We start from the raw sequence: 20,773 nt of genomic DNA on the forward strand, positions 1-20,773 counted from the left end.
ACTTATCGGTAATGAACGGTAGGTACAGGAAATTCGGGATAGGAGAGTGTTCGCTAGCAACAATTTTAGGTGCGCGACTTTGAAACCAATTATTTTCGACAACGTTGCTTACCAAAAACCGAATCCCTTCCTTTGGGTGTTGGTCACCGATGGACCTGAGACACAAAAAAATGGGGCTCCAGTCGCTATAGGTAGGTATCTCGTTACAGGGCATAAACTCGTTTTTTTTTTTTAGCAAAGATCTAGCTCAACTAGCAGAGAAACAGCGAGGGGGTCGTACCCGCTCCTACAACCTAGTGCCGGGGAATATGTGTTTTGTTTTCTTGGTTCTTTAACCACGCATAAGTCAGGATTGACTATTGGCGTCGGTCCTGGTCCGGCGAATATTTAGAAAACCAATAGGCCCGGTGGGCGTGGAGTGTCCCAGCCCTCGTCCACGAATTTGCACCTCTCCCGGCTGACCAGCCCCCGGTCACCGTCAGCTGATTGTGAACCAGCGCTGCCCTGGCACTGCTGCAGGCGCCGCGCTGATGAGGTCAGGGTGCAGGTCAGTGACAGGGACGGGGCCGCTGCGGTTTGACCAGTTCGTGACCGGAGGGGTAGCCGGCGGGATCGGAAGCCGTGCAGGTGAGGTGGGTGAACGTTCGGGGGAGGTGGCCTGAGGGCATTTAGCTGGAGATCTCAATACCTACAAATTGCGACGCTTCTTCATATCGTCATTTTTGAATTCTAAAGCGTGTTAATTATAAAACTATGTCGGCCATTATTTTTTCAATTCGTTTTACATAATTTTCGGTAACTCAATGACGGGCGCCGCGGCGGGCCCCGAGGCTACCTCTCCCGAACAGTCACCGTGAGGTGTGCTGCGGATCGCAAAGCGGTACCTAGCCACTAACCAGTGCTTGTTTGGATGCGTCTGGCTCATTTGCACAAATATTAGGACGAGCCTATGCTTCACAGTTTACAGCGTGGTTACCTGGTTACCCGGTATCTATATAACTTGGTAACACATTTTAAATTCAGAGTCCAGAATTTCTTTTGGATATGTGGTGACGTGGTCGCGACTGGCTGCGTCTCATTATTTAATATTTCGTGTATCTCCTTGTTTATCAGGGTTATTTGTTTAAAAGTTAATTAATATTGAAGGTAAGTATATTTTTATATAGGGTAGGGTGGGGTAATTTGAACATGTGGGGCAATTTGAACATAGTGTGAATAACACAAAATTACGGAAAATCCATAAGTGGCATGACAATAAGACCAATGAGAGAAATTATCGTAACTAAAAGGGCTATCATTTGAACGGGGTTTAAAGTTTCAGGGAATGAAGATGTTGACGCACAGTGTAAAAAAATCAATTTCGCAAGGAAAAACGCCTAACAACACGTCATTGCAACTTCATTGCAGCGCAAAATCTTGCATTGCTAGCGCCTAATACGCAACGGCTTTTGTTGTATAATGACCTAATCAGTGCCTTCAATCCAAGAAATTTGCTTTTGAACCCTGTTTTTTATAATGGCAAAATAACTTTTAGCGTGGGGTAATTTGAACATAGTGTGAGAATTTCAATGAAGACAGGGATACCTCCGGAAAAAACAACGCTCCCAGTTTTTTTTTTGCCAATATTTTCGAACCAAAGCAGTAGCAGATAAGTGATGCCAGTTTTAGAAAATTTACGTCTAATATCCGTCTAATGTCCGGCATTTTCGTTGATTTTCCGTCCAAAAATGTTAAAGTCAACTATTTGTCCAAATATGTCCGAATATTATGCAGCTATCAACACTCAAAACCGTCATTTATATTGCTTATCATGTAATTTTACCAGCCGAAAAGTGTTCATTATATTGAGAGCTTAACAAGCTTTCCATTCGCCAATCAATGCTACGCACGATTACTTTATAAAAAGCGCTGAAGTGTAGCAAGCCATCGTCCAATGTTGTCCAGTCTGCTACCTTTGTCCAACCAATTCCGAATTGGACATTGGACAAAATCAGAACTCCAAATGTCCAGGTTTCGATTGGCACCACTTTAACAGATGTAGTAAGGTTGGGAGAGTTTTTATCAAACAAAAATGATAGACGTTCTGTTAATTGAAGAGGGGCGAATTCTGTCAACTGACCGGTGTGCAGCGTGCAGATATTGATACTCTGCAACTGTTATTTTTGCTGTTGTGTTGATTTTTCAAGTGAAGGTATGTTTAGAATTGTTCTGCCTATTTGTTTATGGGTCAAACAACATCGGTGCTGGCGAGACTATCGTTTTTATGACAGGTAAAGGCAGTATGTTCAAATTACCCCACGGTGGGGCAATTTGAACACACCGTTACTTGGTGGAGAAGTGAGGCTATGCTATTGAAGGTATGCTCGGCTCGTCCAAAAATGAGGCTTGCATGGTGAAAGCAAGTGACACTTGCGCTACTGAAACAGTTTTTCTTCATCCAGGGTTGAATTGGAATTTGGTACAACGGAGAAGACGTAAAAATATGTTCAAATTACCCCACACTACCCTACCTACTTTAAGGTGTTTAGGCTGAAAAATAATATTAAACCTAAACGCAGCGCAAACTTGAGCAATACGATACGGGTTACGTTCCACACGCAAGAGACCACATTCACTGTTTTTGTGTGCAAAATTCAATTCCACTAACAAGTGAGGTATGACTTCCGACAGCTGGCTGTCCGGTAAGGTATGACTTCCGACGGCTGGCTGTCCGGTGAGGTATGACTTCCGACAGCTGGCTGTCCTGTAAGGTATGACTTCCGACGGCTGGCTGTCCGTCTTACCGCTGTTCCCCGTGTCTCGGCTCCACCTGAACACTTCCTGGTGTGCGATCGACCGGTCCACGCCGCCGGGCACAGAGCACGGGCAGCACAGAGGCCTCACATAAACTACCAGCGTTCATCACCCTTCTGCTCCTGCCCGGGCACAGGGGGCTAGGCACAGAGCACGGGCAGGACAGAGGTCCCGCACAGGCCGAAGTGGTCATCACTGTTCTGTCTTTTAATGTCGTCTTTACCGGCAGCCATGTGCCTTTGCCCGCCGCCCTCCGACTCTGTCTGCCGTGCCGTCCCTCTGCCTTCACCAACCGTCCAGCATTTTCTACCCGCTATCTCTCCTCCCTGCCTTCTTGTCCATCTGTTCCCTCCCTCCGTCTCTCTTCTCTACCCGTCTCTACGGCTACCGGCTCCTCTGCCTCTACGTTCACTCATCCCTTCTTCCTATGCCATTCCCTCTGTCTCTGTCTCTGTCTCTGTCTCTGTCTCTGTCTCTGTCTCTGTCTCTGTCTCTGTCTCTGTCTCTGTCTCTGTCTCTGTCTCTGTCTCTGTCTCTGTCTCTGTCTCTGTCTCTGTCTCTCTCTCTCTCTCTCTCTCTCTCTCTCTCTCTCTCTCTCTCTCTCTCTCTCTCTCTCTCTCTCTCTCTCTCTCTCTCTCTCTCTCCCTGTCTCCCTGTCTCCCTGTCTCCCTGTCTCCCTTTGTGTCACTTTGTCACTCTTTCCCTCTCTCTCCCTCTCTCTCCCCTCCCTATCACTTTGTCTCTCTTTCCCTCTCTCTCTCCCTCTCTCTCCCCTCCCTATCTTCCTCTCTCTCTCTCTCTCTCTCTCTCTCTCTCTCTCTCTCTCTCTCTCTCTCTCTCTCTCTCTCTCTTTTATTCAGGCCTCCCTCCAACGGGCTCTTATGTCCCAATTATAGGAGAGCTCCATCTCCTCCCGGCCACTGTACCCCACCCCCCAGGCTACGGCTGAAGTGGGAGCCTACCCCACACCTGGTGACACAGCCGGTGACGACGCCCGCGGAACGGGCGGAACCAGGAATCGAACCCGAACCGGACACCGCCCGCACCGCGGTTCGACGCCTTAACCGACTGCGCCACCAGGGCCGCACTCTCCCCTCCCTCCCTCCCCCTCTATCTCTCTCTTTCTCTCTGCTCTTCCACGCCCCAACCCGTCTATGCCTTCCCAGTTCCCATCCTCTCTGTCTCTGCGCTCCCAACCCTCTGTTTTTTTTCTCTCCCGTTCCCTCCATCTTCCATCCACTACCCTCTTCCTCTACCCTCCCACTCTCTCTCCCTCTCTTCCCTGCCACCCGCTCTGCCTACCCCAATCGGCTGTCAAAACAGTAATTAGCGGAGCCGTGTGTCACGCGGCGAGGACGGGCTCTGAGCGATCAGTGCCACCGGACGACGCTATCGGCCCGGGCCACACGGTCGCGAGCGACCCAGGCCCAGCGACCCGCCCCAGTGGCACTGCAACTAAACGGCCGCGAGCGACCAACGTCGCCAAGCATTCGAGCGCTTTAATCCCATCAGTATGACAAGAAGGTAGGTTACTATAATTTATAATCTGATCGTATCTGTCGTTGCATTCGATGATTAAGAATGCTAGGAGATAGGTTTGCAGATTATAGGCCACGGTGAGAAAATTAATCACTTTCCTCAAAAGAGTGAATCAAGCATAAATATTGCAGTGCACACATAATTGAGTCGTATTACTTTACAAATAAATTGGTATATTTATTTCCTGGCTTCCTGCGATGGAATCAACGTTAATTGGAAAAAAGAGACTTCAGAGGATAGCCGGTAGTGGCAGTGCTATTCTGGCGGCCTTGGCTCTCGCCAAGTCCCACGGAAGCGTCTCAGAGAAAAAGGCGCACATAGGAACTGTGCTGTGCAGGAATGCTCTGTGCAGGAATGCTCTGTGCAGGAATGCTCTGTCTCCTACTGTGCAGGAATGCTTTAGACTGGGAGTTTTCCGAGTCCCTGTTCGTTCTTTTTTTACTGTATGTACCTATTAATCTTGGGCACCTTCAGCGTTAACAAATCCACCAGAAACGAGGCTGTTCAGGACAAAAAGAGATTGGCAACGCAATTACCCAACTACAGGAAATTACTCGCACCGCCTAACTTCAGGGGAACGGGCAATAGCCGCGCCCCACTGGGGGGGGCTATTTATAGCCCCCCCTCCCGTTTTTCTGCAATAACTTCCAAACCGCTTGACGTATCGACGCCAAACTTTCAGTACCTTCGGCTGCATCAATTTGACACCTTGTGTCAAAATTTGAACTTCGTAGCTACCATAGGTCGACCGGAAATGACGTCAGAGTGACGTCATGTTCGGCCGATTTCGACGCAAAACATTGAACCACGGCAATCGCTCCCAACGGCTCAGTTTTTAAGCTAGATCCAATTTCTTTGCATGAGAGGACTCAGAATAGACTGCGCTATCAAACTGCTCTCTCGGATTTTCGAAATTTTGAAAAGTTTGAAAATTTTATATAATGAAATTCAAATGTTACATTTTTACATTTTTTTTCAAAAAGTTTCTGATTTTTTCGAAAAAAAAAACGGAATATATGTGATAGAACGCGTTATTATGACTAACTCTAGCAAGTTTTAGCTAAATATGTTCAAAAATGGCCAAGTTATACGCATTTTTGCAAAAAATTCACAATTATTAATTTTTCAAATCAATTTTTCACCACGTATTTGACATCGTACGCCAATATAAATAGCACCATCGTGTTCCTGAGCTCAAACTGCATCCATCGCGGGTTAACTACGTCTCGCTAGCCTGTGCTTGTAGTATTATGAGTTTGTTAGTGAAATAACTTCTACATATACAACATGCAATGCAATATACCATATGCAATGCAATTGCAAGCGCCACTCACTGTAGTTATGTGACCACCCACCACACCCATGGATGTCGTTTTCATTTTATCTGCCTTATGAGGCCTAAACCCTGGCAATAATTTCGGCATTTTACGTTAACATTGGGTCTTGCGCAAATAACATCCTGTCTGGAAATCGCTTCAGCATAAGCATGGTGGGATGGACAAATTGGAGCAAATTTGAAGTTGTCATAGTGTCAATGTGTCATAGCTATCATTCCAATTCGATTGGTTGCAACACTCGTAAATTATTTAGATGTAATTGCAACGGGACTGACTTCAGCTGTTATAGGTCAACTCTGAACTCACGTTTGCCATGGAGCTGAATGCGACCAACGCCAGCAACCTTACTCCAAGCGCTGCGCGCAGAAAGATCTCCGGCGGAGAAAATCGAATTTCCGCAGGTCCCAAGGAGCACGCCGTAGTGCATACCGGGGCGTGTGCGAGAACAGCAGGGTGTTGACGAACCCAAAGATCAAGAAAAGGTGACCCCTGACCTGTGAACCGGGACCTGGAAAGAATAGAACACCAGCGCTCCTTCGACAGTTCCAGGAGTCAATCAAGGAATAACTCGATGAAGCTGCTTCAGGCACAAACGTCTGGTTGGGGGTTCTGGAGACTGTCGTGTTGCCCTGGCTTCAGGAAATAAATCACTGAGGAGCTGGGTCATAATCGCAGCACCCGGCCGCTTGGGGCACCACCACGCAATGGGCCTTGACCACTCGCATGTCTGTGACAGTCCGAGGGCTCCGGGATCGGTTCTGAAGCAGTTGCCGCCCGGTGCAGCGTGTGCGCCCCTTGGCGATTTCGGTGGAAGGGCGAAGCTCCGTACCATGCGTTTGTTATGTTTGTTGTACCTACGCTCAATACACTGTGGGCCAAGTGCCTGTAATGTTAGTTTAATGCAAATATGTCTTCCAGCAGCACTCGGCACCCACGCATGCAGCAGAACAGACGCAGGAGTGGTGCCGGCAGCACATGCACAGAACGTGAACTGGACCAAGGTGTTCTGGCCGCTGTACCTACTCCCTAGATCTCAACCCCCTCGAGTCTTCTGTCTGGAGCAAAGTTGAGTGGATATCCGACAAGATCGCTCACCACTCTAAGAAAACTCTGAACGAGGCATAATGAAAAAAATAGACCGAGCTGCCGTGAAGCATTTGTGCATCAGGTTCAGGAGCTCGCTGGAGAGGGTTGTTACGGCAAAAAGAGGGTACAAGGTGTGCAAATATTGGAAAACGATTATGTTGTCCTCAATTTAACATTATTTTGGCTATTCGTTTGGTCAATCGGCTGTCATCATTTGAATCGAAGAACACCGTTTATCTCAATCTAACCATCCCACCCCGTACAGGAGCCTTCCGAGATGACGAGAGATATTTGCGGTGTTTGCGATAAAAGCCTCATGTGAACCGGTTTGCAGATGACGCGGAACCTTTTTTTCGTCTGCCTGGTAAATATATAAGCAGCATCAAACGTCGCCAGTCAGTTGGTGACTGTACTCTCGCGCGGATCATCGCCATGTCTCTCTGGTGGAATTACCTAGCCCTGCTCGCCTTCGCAGCCAGCATCCTCGGGGCATTGACGTTCCCGCAGCACGACGGGTGGTGTCCCCAGCGCGATCAGCAGTGCATCAGCATCCTCAGTTGCCCGCAGTTCCAAACGAGAGCCGACGTGATGTGGCTACAGCCGCGGCCCTGCGGGTTCTCCGGCACCACAGCACTGGTGTGCTGTTCGGTGGCCCGCGCCGGCCCGCTCACTGGCACGCGCTCGCCGCTGCCGACCTCCTGCGGACGCACCAGAGTCCAGGAGTTCTTCTTCCGTTCACACAGTGCTCCTACCACGATTCTTACTCCGAGCATGTCGGAGTTCGGAGGAGACGGCGCAGGTGCGTTCGCCGTTGGCGGGGAAAACGCCCAGCTCGGCAAGTGGCCGTGGATGGTGCTGTTCGGCCGGTGGAAGGACGACGGCCTGGGCAACTGGTTCTGCGGCGGCACCCTCATCACCGACCGGCACGTGCTCACGGCCGCCCACTGCCTGCGACCGGAGGAGGCCGGCATCATCGGCACCCACATCGGCGACAACGACCTTAACCTCCAGTTTGAGGTGGAGCATCAGGTGCGGAACGTCTCCAGGATCGTGCGCCATCCGCAGTACCTGGGATCACAGAACGACCTCGCCGTGGTCCGGCTGGCGACTCCTGTGGAGCTGACGGAGCACGTATCGCCCATCTGTCTACCACCAGCCGGCGTCGAGCACATCGGACAAGACGTCGAGATGGCCGGCTGGGGTCTGCTCGAGTTCGGCGGGAGCGCCCCGAATGTTCTGCAGGAGGTGGCCCTGCGCGTGGCCGACCCATCCGTCTGTGAGACCGCCTACCGGCGCGTGCCGCAGTTCGAGTCGCGCTTCCCGGGCGGCTTCCAGGGCACCAAGGTGTGCGCCGAGAGCCGGGACGGCGAGCCGCGCGACGCGTGCCGCGGCGACTCGGGCGGCCCGCTGATGGTGCGTCTGGCGGACGACACCTACCAGCTGGTGGGGGTGGTCTCCACGGGCGTCGGCTGCGGCAACCCCGAGTTCCCCGGACTTTACACCAAGGTGTCGTCCTATATCGACTGGATCGTCAGCCAGCTCATCTGAAGGGCACTAGGGCGGCAGGTGGGGTATAAGTGGAAGCTCTGACTCAATACAGTTATTTTTTTTTTTTAAGCGTTACAGATTGATGTGCATGCATCTTGGTGAGCCGTAAAACTGGTTCTATGAGTGAAATCGTAGGAACCAGTTACTGAACACATTTACATTCTTTGACGAGCTGGAATCATGAAATGCGGTAGGGACACCACATTCTCCGGGAGGGCCGGAGAGGAGAGACATCACATCTCAACTTACGGCAATACGGTATTTTCGGTAATGCGGTATAATAGCTACGCCGCAATGTGTATGCCAAACATGTGCACGGATACGAGAACATGGATCTGAGATCTAGTTTCACTGATATTCATCTCGAAACCAATGGATCATAGGTGTACCTAATTCTCTAATTTGTCAAAATATCCATTGGGGTTGTAGAGTCCTCAGTCCGAGTCCAATGTCCATTCTTTGCCTAGAGATACGGTAAGATCAAAGATACTTACTTGTAAGTTTTTGTCGGCATGGAAACAGTCACGGCCGGCCTGCCGGCCGTGCGGCCGCTTTCTCGAAGCTTAAATCTCAGCACCCACTTGACCGATTTACATGCGGTAGTTTTTGTAGGGTTGCTTCATTCCCTCTAGCAAGTATTGGATTATTCCTGATGCATGTGGGTGACCCGTTATGCACGTGCCACGTACAAAACGAAAAGGTGTCATTTGGTAAAAATTGCAATATCTCTGTTATAACTACTGGCCCAATCGTGCTGAAAGTTGGCATGTAGGTAGGCATCCACTGGCAATGCGTATTTATGTGCCACAGTTGGGGTGCGTGCCAGTAGCGGCGGAACACCTTCAATTAAGGGGGGGGGGGCACTGCCGACTTTTGGTCCCATTCTTTCCATGCAACGCCCATAGGGCTAATGTTAAAATGCAAAAATCAAAGAGGGCACGGTGCCCCGGTGCCTTCCCTGTTCCGCCGCCTATGGTGCGTGCAGGGGTCGATTCCAAATCTCGAGAACGGCTGAACCAATTGCGATGAAATCTGATGCATGGTTAGAGACTGGTTAGTAGGGTGCCGTGCAAAAGTCGGTTAGGACCCATTTTGCACGTGCGCACGCGCAGGGTGCCGCTTCCAGATCTCGAGAACGGCTAGGCCGATTGCGCTCAAATTTGGCACATAGCTAGAGACCGGTTAGTAATGTATGAAATCCTGAAAAATTAGGGCATGAGTTATAGAGGTCAAGGTGAGGTCATGATGGACCATTTTTGGTCAAAGAAACTGCTCACGGAAAAAAATAACAGAAAAACAGACTATCAACCTACAGACTCAAAAATTGAAGCGAAGGTAGGTACAAAAAAGGGAATTAAAATGCTACCTCGGAATTTCAAATCTATAAAATTATCAAGATTTTGAGATTTTTGATTCGAAATTTAGTTGAAAAGGGATATTTTTTGAAAAATTGGGAAAATTTTCAAAAATCAGAATGCCTGTCAAAGAACATCTCACTGCACTGCCGTTTGGAAGGTACCTACATATTTGAAAATAAACAAAATACCTATCTCAAAGACTGACAGAGATATAGTCATTTGAAAGACCAAAAATAATAGCGGCTTCTTATGACGCCACATTTTTTCGAATTTGCAGTTAAAATCAGCCTAGGACAATATTTATTGTGCTTATCAATCTCTTCCTAACTAAATATGAGCGCTGTCTTTTACGTACCTAATGAAAGTCACTTTTATGTGACAAATTGTTTGTCATCGTAAAAACGGTACAATTTTACCTCTTTTAAATCCTGTGACATCATAGTGTGGACGAGTTGTATGGGCCGCGACCGCCGGGCTGGTGCCGCCTCTGTGGAGGTCCCATGCCCCCACAAGACGTTGACGTTGGACCAGGTTGCACCGTGGCTGTCCCACACGCTGTTTATGTCAGATCTATGATATACATCACATCTAGACCCATTTTAGAGACCTAGATGGTAGATATCTTTTCTTACGACCGAATTCTCTTCATTGTAAATTTTACAAATTTAACCTTTTTTGACCTCCCTGTGACGTTACAGGGAAAATATCAAGGTCACCGATGTCGTTTCTTGTGCATCTTTATGAGCTCTTTTGAATGATGACTGAATTTTCGTAATCAAGACAATTTGTTCCGGTGATACGACGGGGCCCTTTGCCCCCCTCCCCCCGCCCCGCCCGAACAGGACCTGGACCCTGCTAGACCTCAACGGGGCGCGGTTTAACACTGGATCTTGCGCAAAGATCATATCCTGCATAAACTGGAAATCGCTTCAGAATCTACACGAGTCTCCTGAGCTGACGGGTTCTCTGTGGCGTTTGCAGAGACGGCCTCATGCAAACCGGTTTGTAGATGACGCGCAGCCATTTTTCCCGCCTGGCCGGTGAATAGATTAGTATCAGCAAGCCTCGCTAGTCGGTCGGTGACCGTCATACCGCGCGGATCGTCGCCATGTCTCTCTGGTGGATCTACCTTGCCCTGCTCGCCTTCGCAGCCAGCATCAGCGGGGCGCTCACCTTCCCGCAGCAGGACGCGCGATGTCATCAGTCCGACCAGCAGTGCATCAGCATCCTTAGCTGCCCGCAGTTTCAGACGCGTGCCGACGTGGTGCGATTCCGGCCGCGACCCTGCGGGTTCATCGGCACTACAGCACTGGTGTGCTGTTCGGTGGCCCGGACCGGTGGACTCACCGGCACACGCTCGCCGCTGCCGATCTCCTGCGGACGCACTCGAGTCCAGGAGTTCTTCTTCCGACCCAGCACTGGTCCTCCGCCCAGTTTTGAGCTAAGTGGCCAGCTGCCGGGACCGCCGACGGGCGGCAGGAGGCGCCGCCAGGCGGGGCTCGGAGGGGGCGGCGAAGGTGAATTCGTTGCCGTCCAAGCTGTGGGCGGGGTGGACGCCCAGCTCGGCAAGTGGCCGTGGATGGTGCTGTTCGGCCGGTGGACGGACGACGGCCTGGGAAACTGGTTCTGCGGCGGCACCCTCATCACCGACCGGCACGTGCTGACGGCCGCCCACTGCCTGCGACCGGAAGAGGCGGGCAACGTCGGCACCCACATCGGCGACAACGACCTCAACATCCCGTTCGAGGTTGAGCATCAGGTGCGGAACGTCTCCAGGATCGTGCGCCACCCGCAGTACCTGGGATCACAGAACGACCTCGCCGTGGTCCGGCTGGCGACTCCTGTGGAGCTGACGGAGCACGTATCGCCCATCTGTCTACCACCAGCCGGCGCCGAACACATCGGACAAGACGTCGAGATGGCCGGATGGGGTCTGCTCGAGTTCGGCGGGAAGGCCTCGGACATTTTGCAGGAGGTGGCCCTGCGCGTGGCCGACCCGGCCGTCTGTGAGACCGCCTACCGGCGCGTGCCGCAGTTCGAGTCGCGCTTCCCGGGCGGCTTCCAGGGCACCAAGGTGTGCGCCGAGAGCCGGGACGGCGAGCCGCGCGACGCGTGCCGCGGCGACTCGGGCGGCCCGCTGATGGTGCGTCTGGCGGACGACACCTACCAGCTGGTGGGCGTGGTCTCTACGGGCGTCGGCTGCGGCAACCCCGAGTTCCCCGGGCTCTACACCAAGGTGTCGTCCTACATCGACTGGATCGTCAGCCAGCTCACCTGAAGGGCACTAGGGCGGCAGGTGGGACAATTTATATACGCATATGCAGTAAGCTGACTCAGTCTTGTTCCTTTTTTCATGAACGTACAGCTCAATGGACGTGCATTGTGATTAGGTAACGCTGGAGCTATAGGCATTTTATTGACTAGAGTAGAGGTGGCAAAACTGGAAAATTTTGGGACCCGGACCCGGACCCGGTCTGACTGGCACATTTCTGGAACCGATCAGACCCGGTCTAAGTCAGCGTTGGAACCAGATGGGCCCGTTCCCGAAATTCATTATGAAACTTGTGTAGAGTTGTAAGTATAGCAAGAAGAAAACAGTTTCATTCCAATTGGGCATACTTGTGTTGCAAAGTAAAAAACTCATGCCATGGTCATTTCACTTCGCTTTACAGTTTGTATTTTAGAACCAGATTCAGGTCATATTTAAGAATGTAGACCAATGAATTTCATGCCAACCTAAGCCACTTTTACTACAGCTGCTAAAAATGATGTGAACTGGGGATCCATGGAGCAGTGCCTTCACCAGAGTCAGAACCTAACATCAACATGGAACAAGATAACATACTGATACATACCTTTTCTAATATTCTTGGTAAAAGATATTCGTTTTTAGAATTAATTCATTAGTCCTTACAAATATTATCAACTATCCAAGGCCCAAACGAGAAAACATCCAAAATCAAAATAGAAACATCAAAACGGTATATAGGGCCTTGATCAAAACTTTGTGATGTCCGCCAGAAATGTCGACACGATAGCAATGCAAGGACAAAACAGGCGTTAAATCACTGCAAAATTTTGTTGGGGTTAAAGTACTGCAAAATCGTCATGGCAAATGGCAATTAACTTTTAAGTACTGCAAGGTTGCGAATTGCGATCATGACTTAAGTGCCAACTTATTCACGTAGAAAACAAACTACATTTTGTTGTTAGTACCTAGATATAGTATAAATACCAAGGGTTTTGAGACTTACCTGATTTCTTCCCAAACGTGCTGTGTTCCAAAATTGTAACCTTTATGCAGTAGATTAGCGTGCGTAAGGTATAGCATATATGACGCTCAAATGCGCCATTTTCACATCAACACGGAATCATTGGCCTTGGAGAAGTGCATTGGTATTGACTCAGTTTTTTGCCAGCTGCTGCCGTATGATGGCGCTAGTAGAGCGCTATATGTACGCTCTGCTAGCGCCACCATGCGGCGCCAGTTGGCTAAACATCTAATCAATACTGATACCTACTACGGTTTCTGGAGAATGCCTTGGATTAAAGGGACACTCCCACCTTAACATTAGCTTTGAGTTGAGATAGCCAAATTGGTGGCCATGGCCTGCAAATACCGGTTTGGGCACTCACAACATCGACAAATGCTTTAATTCGGAGATATGGAATTTCAAACTTGCAGTTTTCGGATTCTAAGGGGCTAGTGCATTGGTATGCCCCCTTAGAATTTGTGACGTCAGCGGAGATCTAACGATTTTTAAATCTTTTACTAAAACGTTTGGTAGCACGCGGTGGTATATGCTGCTTTGCGCGCAACAAATGCCGCACTTTCAAATAAAGTCGCTAGGAACAGCGGAGATCCCGAAAAGTAAACAAAAGTAAAAGTCTAATATCTTGAAAACCGGTGAATATTTTTCGATGAAATTTGGTAGATATTCGTTTTCGCTCTTTCTGAACCGAGCGACATCACTTTCGTGCCAATTCATTAACTTTTTTGAAGGTGGGAGGGTCCCTTTAATTTTTAGCTTTATGGATTTATGAAAGGGCATGTTGGCCTTATGAGTTGCCTACTGGCCGTGATAGAAATAATTTCAAAGCTGTTTGAGGTATGAAATGCATTTGAATATCATACATGAACTCTGATTTCCGGTGGGCATAGTGACTTTGGTATGTGAATGTCTTTGAAAAGGCAGGTGAGAATGCCACTTGTCAGCCTTGCCTTGCTTCAATTGGATGTATGTCCATTTATAAATGGATTTCAGTCATACCTACTTACCTACATATGTTATTGGTATTTGATTTCTACAGCTCAGAATATTGCTAGGTTTTGTACAGCAAACTGAATGGAAGTGATCTGTACAAACATTTGGTGAAATGTTTTCTGGATTGCTAGCACTTAGAACTTGTTTATTCTGTTGTAGGTGACAAGATAAGAAATTGAAGCAAGACTGACCAGTATGTTATAGAATAGGCAGCCCAATCTGCAGGAATATTAAAATTCAAAAGTGGAATTGGGACTTATGAACTGGAAACTGCATCAACTATGACTATGTTTGCCAAAGCATAAAAGATATTAATTTAATATTTACCATAAAGCACAGGGAAATGATAGGACCCCGTTGGAGCCGGCCAAATATTTTGGGGGACCCGGTCTGGACCCATCCGGGTCCAGATCGGTTCCATAGACCGGGTCCCCGGGTCCACATTTTGCCACCTCTAGACTAGAGATTGCGCAAGGCTCAAATGGTTCAGCGATGAGGCTACACACTGCAAAAAAAATGCGATTCTGGACATAAAAGTTGAAGCGTCGAGAAGCGTAGGCATGCAAATCGAAGCAAGGTTGAAACAGATGCCATGTTGGGTCCTTTGTGTTGGACTGTTGGTGTTCACTGTCATAGTCTTATTACGAGCGAGCGAGCGCAGCGAGCGAAGTGAGTCTTTTCAATATAACGGAAAAATCTCAGTATGAGCGGCCCGGCCCGGCCCGGCCTGTAACGCTTTTGAGAGGCTTATATCTCAGCAACCGCTGGACCGATTGGCCTGCGGTCTTTTTTGTTGGGTAGCCCCATCCCTTCTACCCCGTAATTGACTACTTTTGACACATCTCAGTGACCGTCGTGGCACGTGCCACGTGAAAAGTCAAGGGTGTTCAAGCTGTTTTGCAAAAGTAGTGATTTTGAGAGGTTCATATCTCAGCAGCCGCTTGGGCGATTGACTTGCGGTAATTTTTGTAGGGTAGCAGCATCCCTTCTACCCAAAATAGGATAGTCTCGATGCATGTGGGTCACCCCCAGTGCACGTGCAAAATACAACAATAAGAGGTGCCAAATTTGTTCCCATTTCAGTAACTCGGTAATTACTGGGGCGATTTCGCTGAAACTTGGCATACAGGTAGGTACCCACCAGGCAATGCATGTCCCATGTGTTGCGGTTAGGATGCTACTGCACGTGCGCACGTGAAGGGGGCGTTTCCAGATCTCGAGAACGGCTGAGCCGATTGCGCTCAAATTTGGTACACGGTTGGGGACCAGTTAGTAGGGTGCCGTGCAAAAGTCATTTTGGACCCCGTTTGCACGTGCGCACGTGCAGAATGCCGCTTCCAGATCTCAGGAACGGCTGGGCCGATTGCGTTCAAATTTGGCACACCGCTAGCGACCGGTTTGAAGGGTGCCTTGCGCAAGCCCGTTGGAAGCACCCTCTCGCCCTTCTGCACGTGCACGGCTCACTATCTCGCTCGCTCGTTCTTCGCCCAAAAGGCGTTTTACTGGTAATAAAGATCAATCACCACAACAATATGTTTCCAATCACTTTTTAAAGGCAGACCTCAACTGTCCTCCAGCAACTTACGAGTGGGAACAACAACACCTTCTTAAATTTTCGTAAGTTAGGAGACAGGCGGCAACATCTTGACTCTCTCCGTCACTCCTCCATGGAGCTCCCGTTTACAAAGATTCGCTATCGCACCAAATGTTCTTCGTGAACTTTTTACCAAAACTAGGTACTTTTGAAGCCATTTAGCAGGAAAGGCTGGTTCTAGTTGCGCTTGTTATCTCAGTCCATCGGTTTTCGTTCCAGGGAGCTATACCTGACAGACTGACAGATCAATACCAAGCCAAGAACGTAGGTACTAGCCCCTCGGTGGCGTGCGTTAGATGTCTTTCGTGTAGCAGTGAGTGCTCATCGTTCAGTGTTCACCTTGACGTTCATCCCCCGAGCCCCCCCCCCCCCTATCGACCCCCCTCCCGTTGCCAAACCGGATACGCCGGCCGGATCCAGGGACGTGCGTTGCAATGTACAATATGAATCGTCACACGTGCGCCACTTTTGATAATATCCGCCAATGGCCGGACGAGAGACTGCCCGGTGGGCGACAGGCCATTGCGGCATCCATCCACGTGCGAGGTGATACATGGTGGGCGGAAACTCGTCTAAGCGTTGTAACAACATCCACTCACTAAACTGCCAGGCTTTATGCTTATTAGTTTGCATCTTTCTGCTTCTGCAATAGATGGGTTACAGCCGAGATTTTCTTTGAAGTCCTTGGCGTCGGCTCATGGTTTTCACAACTAGTTATCAATTAGTCCACCTGCGTCCGGATCTTATTGACCCAGCTTCTAGGTCACATTTCCATTCAGCGCCAGCTTCATTCTGGAGCCATCATTTCCCAACACTGCCACACACACACACGACCGGTGGATGGCCGCTATTGATACCTCCGCCCGTCGCCGCGACGTCGCCGGAACTGCAGAGCGTACCGCGGCGCGCTTTGAAGTCGGCCGGCCGGCGCCGCTCAGCAGCTAGTTAGCGCCCTGTCGCCGGCCTTTCGTGCCTCATGCCGGCGCCGACGAACGAGGGGTGAACACCTCTGTCGGACTAATTGGAGTGGTGCGCCTGCTCATTCGGTCGGCGCCGAGCGAGTCCAACCGGCGGTCCGCCCGGCTGCTGGCAAAGTCGGCCAGTTCAACTAGGTGCAGCCTTCGGACCACCGGGCGATAACGCGCACACAAAGCACCTGTTTGAGGGAGCAGACCCATGGCTAATGGAAACTAAGCGCAGAGTTCCGTGCTTAATTCAAGGGCTAACGACTTTTTTTGCTCGACGTTTTTCGTGGTTGAGACGGGCCACGGGTTACTGCAATACTACGTAGATACGCATCCCTTCTTTACAAAAGCCTTGCAGCAGATCCAATATCGATTTCATAGCAATGGGAGTAGAGTAAGGGCTCAACAGCCATCAGCACGGAGCAAGATAAATCCATAAGTCGGCACTATTATCTATCGTCGATAAATGATACTTGTAAGGCCGGTCTCCGCATGACAATTTTTTTTTTTCAAGCCGGATATAAAACTAGCGTTCGCCTAGCTGCAAGCTCAAATGTCATGCCATCGTTAATCGTCAGGTATCAAATGGCTCCCTCGGCTAAAAGGTCAAGGTAAAACCTCGATCGACAAAACAGTCTATGGATAATAAATGTGATTATAATCACCCTAATCAACCATTGATTTATGAATCTCAACTTTTGAGCTTCGAATACATGCATTACTGAGCCACTGACCAAAGCATCACTCTCCAGCCTATGCCCAGGTATTATGTGATAGAATAGTAATATACATATAACAAAAATATGAAGCATCTAAAAATCATGTAATGTGCAACATGTCCATCTGCGCCGCAACAGTATATCAACTTTATGTCGCTATTGGGAGCCACTGGACTTCTCTCCTGGAGGTGCGCGGGCCCCGACGGTCTCATAAGCCGGCTCGTTCACCTGCCTCGAGTCCAATATCGCACCATGAGAGAGCGCCGTCGCGCGCCGCGCCGAGCAACAAAGGCCGGCCCTCCTACCAATAATGTGCTCTCTGTGAAACACGGCGCGAGGGGCGGCCGAAAATCAATGGCGAAGGTGAGTCGCGTGCCTCGCGAGCGACGACGACGAACACCACCGCGAGAGAGAGAATCGGTCAGCCAGGCAGTGGCTCGGCATCGGTCAGCTCGGCATCGGTCAGCCCGGCCGCGGGAATCGGTCAATGCAGCCAGAGTAGCGGTCAGGTAAGCATCAAAGGTCACTTTGGCCGACGGAATCGGTCAGCCCGGCAGAGGATATCGGTCTAGCCGGCCGGGGTATGCAACGGCATACCGTTAGCTCGACCTGCATCAGATTGTCAGTCGGGGCAGAGGGACCGGCAGTGTTGTGGGAAAGGATGGGACGGGATGGGACGGGACGGGACGGGACGGGACGGGACGGGACGGGACGGGACGGGACGGGACGGGTCCGACAGGACGGGACGGGACGAATCAAAGGGCGGGACGCAGCCTCTCAGAGCGAAATGGTCGGTCTTAGCTCGAGTTGGAGAGATAAGCCTTAAATCAGAGGGAAAATAGAGACGCGGAGAAGCATAGAGCGAATGGTACCGCATAGTAAAATTCACTCTGGAGTCTGGATAACTCGGACTACTGAGTTTGAGCTACTGAAACAGGGAGGTTGAGACACAACTACCAAATGGGATGCAGCTACTGGATAGGGAAGGAGAATTGCAACTACCAAATGAGACGAAACTACTAAATGAGAGAAGTTTGGGTTTAACTTCCGAATGGAGAAAGCCGCGAGTTGAAGCAAAATAGTGCGATTTAAAAACAGTTCGCAAACAAAAACAAAGTCGCTTATAGTTTGCAGCGAATACTCCACGAAATGTCCTTGAGTTGTGATTATTGATAGTCTTCCCGGGTCCAAATAATAATTTATGAAGCCTTCAGAAACGTTTCGGTTTCATTACTACGTTGATGAAGACTGAATGATGCAATTGAGCGGGATACAAAACATTTCAAGGGTATGGTGATTTGACGTATCGCGATTGACGAGAGCACTGTTCCACTGGAATTAACGAACCGGCCAACCAAGATAATTGAGTTCAGAAACTGCCGATATGAAGATTGATGCCGCTTTAAGCGCCACCAATCCAATCGGAAAATTAATAGAATGAAAGGTCAGCCTGCAGCAGGGCTGCTCCGTCCAAGTTTCCTCTTTAGTCTGCCCCTTGCTGGACACTTGGTTACACCAGCCCCGGCTTGCTGGTGGGCACCTCCCCAACGGACCCCGCCCTAGAGATTCGGCCACATTCATTGTGGTCGCTGTGCTCGCTCACACGCCTCACCAGAACAAGAGTAAGTATCCTACTGGCTACTGAATAATGGCGCCCCAAGAACAGAGGCGGCACAATGGGTTTATCAGCTTCTGAATCAGACAAATCACACCCGATAACGGCCCAGCTTTAACTTGACTGCGCCCACAGAAACGATCGGGCATTGTAGACGAGGTTATCAGGAAACACATCAATCCCAATGAGGTAACAATAAGTTCGTCAATCATTTTTAAAAAGCCAGTTTTAGGAGGGCAGCCCCGACTTTCCGGTCAGAAGGGAGCGTTGGTGGAGAGCGGGGGACGTGGCGTCGGTCGGTCTGTTCTGACCACAAGCGCCGGCCGCCGTCAGCCGCTATCAACTTATCTTATCCAATCACGTCCGCCGGCGACAGAGCCGGAACGAATCGATGCCACCCCCCGTGGATAGTCGAGGCGAACTATAGCCACGGGGGGGGGGGGGCTGCCACCCATCGCCGCAGGTAGACACGTCGCTGTCGCATTGAGCGACGCAATTCGGTCATTTCCTGTCCTAAAATAGAGATTCTGATTTGTCCAAGTCTCCATCCATAGGAGTTTTCTGTGTTATAGACACGGCAAAGTTTGATGTGAGGCTCCTACATCGCATCACATTCCATCATATTTAGACCTGAATAGCTGGTTCGCATTTCTTCGGTATCTTCGGGAGGCGAAAAAGAACGCACACATAAGAGCCATAATCTGAAACACAAAGATCTGAGGAAATAAGGCGCCGCAATATTGTTATCGAGCGACATGCGTTTATGCCAGCAATGCATCGGGAATGCAGAAAATAATATTTTCTCATTCGCACACACTACAGAGCATATACACTATACATACACAGATGTCTTATACCGCGTCTCAGTATTGGAATTCACAAAGCACCGTCATCAAAATTACACTGTTAAATATATAAATACCTACCGTTATCTTATTGTCAACTTACGATGGACATAACTTTGCACAATATCAAGTTCATTGTAACAAATTGTATTGCCTCAAAGCAATTGCAGCACGAAGTTCGTAATTAAACGCCGCAATGCATCGTGCTTATACAATTTTACAACGTACATAGCACTTACATACATTGTATAATGTTAGTATATGCTAACAATTAGAGATGCTATAACTCGAAAGCTACAATTAAACTGTCAAGCCTCTCGATTGCGCTACAGAAGTGGCACAATGGCACAACTTCTTGAATACCAACTAAAGCAATACGAAACTTCCCGGATGCATGAAAGCACGATGTTCCCTGGCGTTTGCAATCAACCTCGGAAATACGACATGAGCAATGCTCGAGGAGGGGCCGCTATCGTATGTATCAGCTAATATTAAATCGGGAAGGGTGGCGACTGAGAAACACGCGACATTCACGAACGCTTATATGAGGAGATGATGTAAAAGAGAGTTCAGAATTGAGAAAAGGACTAGAAAGGCTCCTCTGGCGCCTTTCTGGCGCCAAGGAGACTGGCGCGCAGTGAACGTGGAAATAGAAACGACCCAGGAGACAACTTGTGTTTCATATGCTACCTGAAAACTGAATCTCGAGCCTTGTCCTTTCAGGTCATGCCTTATAAAAAAAAATCAATGGCGTGATGGTTTGACCCAATCTTATCCCGCGCCCCGCTGGGGGGGGGGGGGGTCAGAATCTGCCCCCTCCCGTTTTTCGCCAATAACTTCTAAACGCGTTATGCCAGCGACGTCAAACATTCAGTACCTTATCATACATGAATTTAACGTGTTCCCTGCAAATTTAAGCGAAATTCGTCGGATTTTTTTTAGAAAATAAAAACTGCATCAGATAGCCAACTTTTTAGGTCTTAAACATCAACTTCAAAATTTGACCTCACTTGACCTGACCTTGACCTGACCTCGACCTGAAATTCATCTCCGGATGTGGTCCATATCACTTATTGAGTGTGCCTATTGAATTCTATGAATAAAATGAC

General features: G+C 49.4%; 3 protein-coding genes across 3 annotated transcripts in view; 2 read left to right on the forward strand and 1 right to left on the reverse strand.

The window, feature by feature from the left end:
* LOC122370333 overlaps positions 1 to 20,773 on the reverse strand; it is a 70,860-nt gene that overhangs the window by 43,936 nt on the left and 6,151 nt on the right. The window lies entirely within an intron of this gene.
* LOC122370332 (venom protease-like) lies at positions 570 to 11,943 on the forward strand. The gene is made up of 2 exons (XM_043345824.1): positions 570 to 627; positions 10,643 to 11,943. The coding sequence occupies exon 2, from the start codon at positions 10,770 to 10,772 to the stop codon at positions 11,937 to 11,939; it is 1,170 nt and encodes a 389-aa protein (XP_043201759.1). The 5' UTR covers positions 570 to 627; positions 10,643 to 10,769; the 3' UTR covers positions 11,940 to 11,943.
* Positions 7,188 to 12,086, forward strand: LOC122370322 (venom protease-like). The gene is made up of 2 exons (XM_043345803.1): positions 7,188 to 8,321; positions 11,958 to 12,086. Exon 1 carries the CDS (start codon positions 7,188 to 7,190, stop codon positions 8,301 to 8,303), a length of 1,116 nt encoding a protein of 371 aa, XP_043201738.1. The 3' UTR covers positions 8,304 to 8,321; positions 11,958 to 12,086.

This window comes from Amphibalanus amphitrite, unplaced genomic scaffold (assembly GCF_019059575.1).
Source record: "Amphibalanus amphitrite isolate SeventyFive unplaced genomic scaffold, NRLGWU_Aamphi_draft 001122F_arrow, whole genome shotgun sequence".
Classification (NCBI taxonomy): domain Eukaryota; kingdom Metazoa; phylum Arthropoda; class Thecostraca; order Balanomorpha; family Balanidae; genus Amphibalanus; species Amphibalanus amphitrite.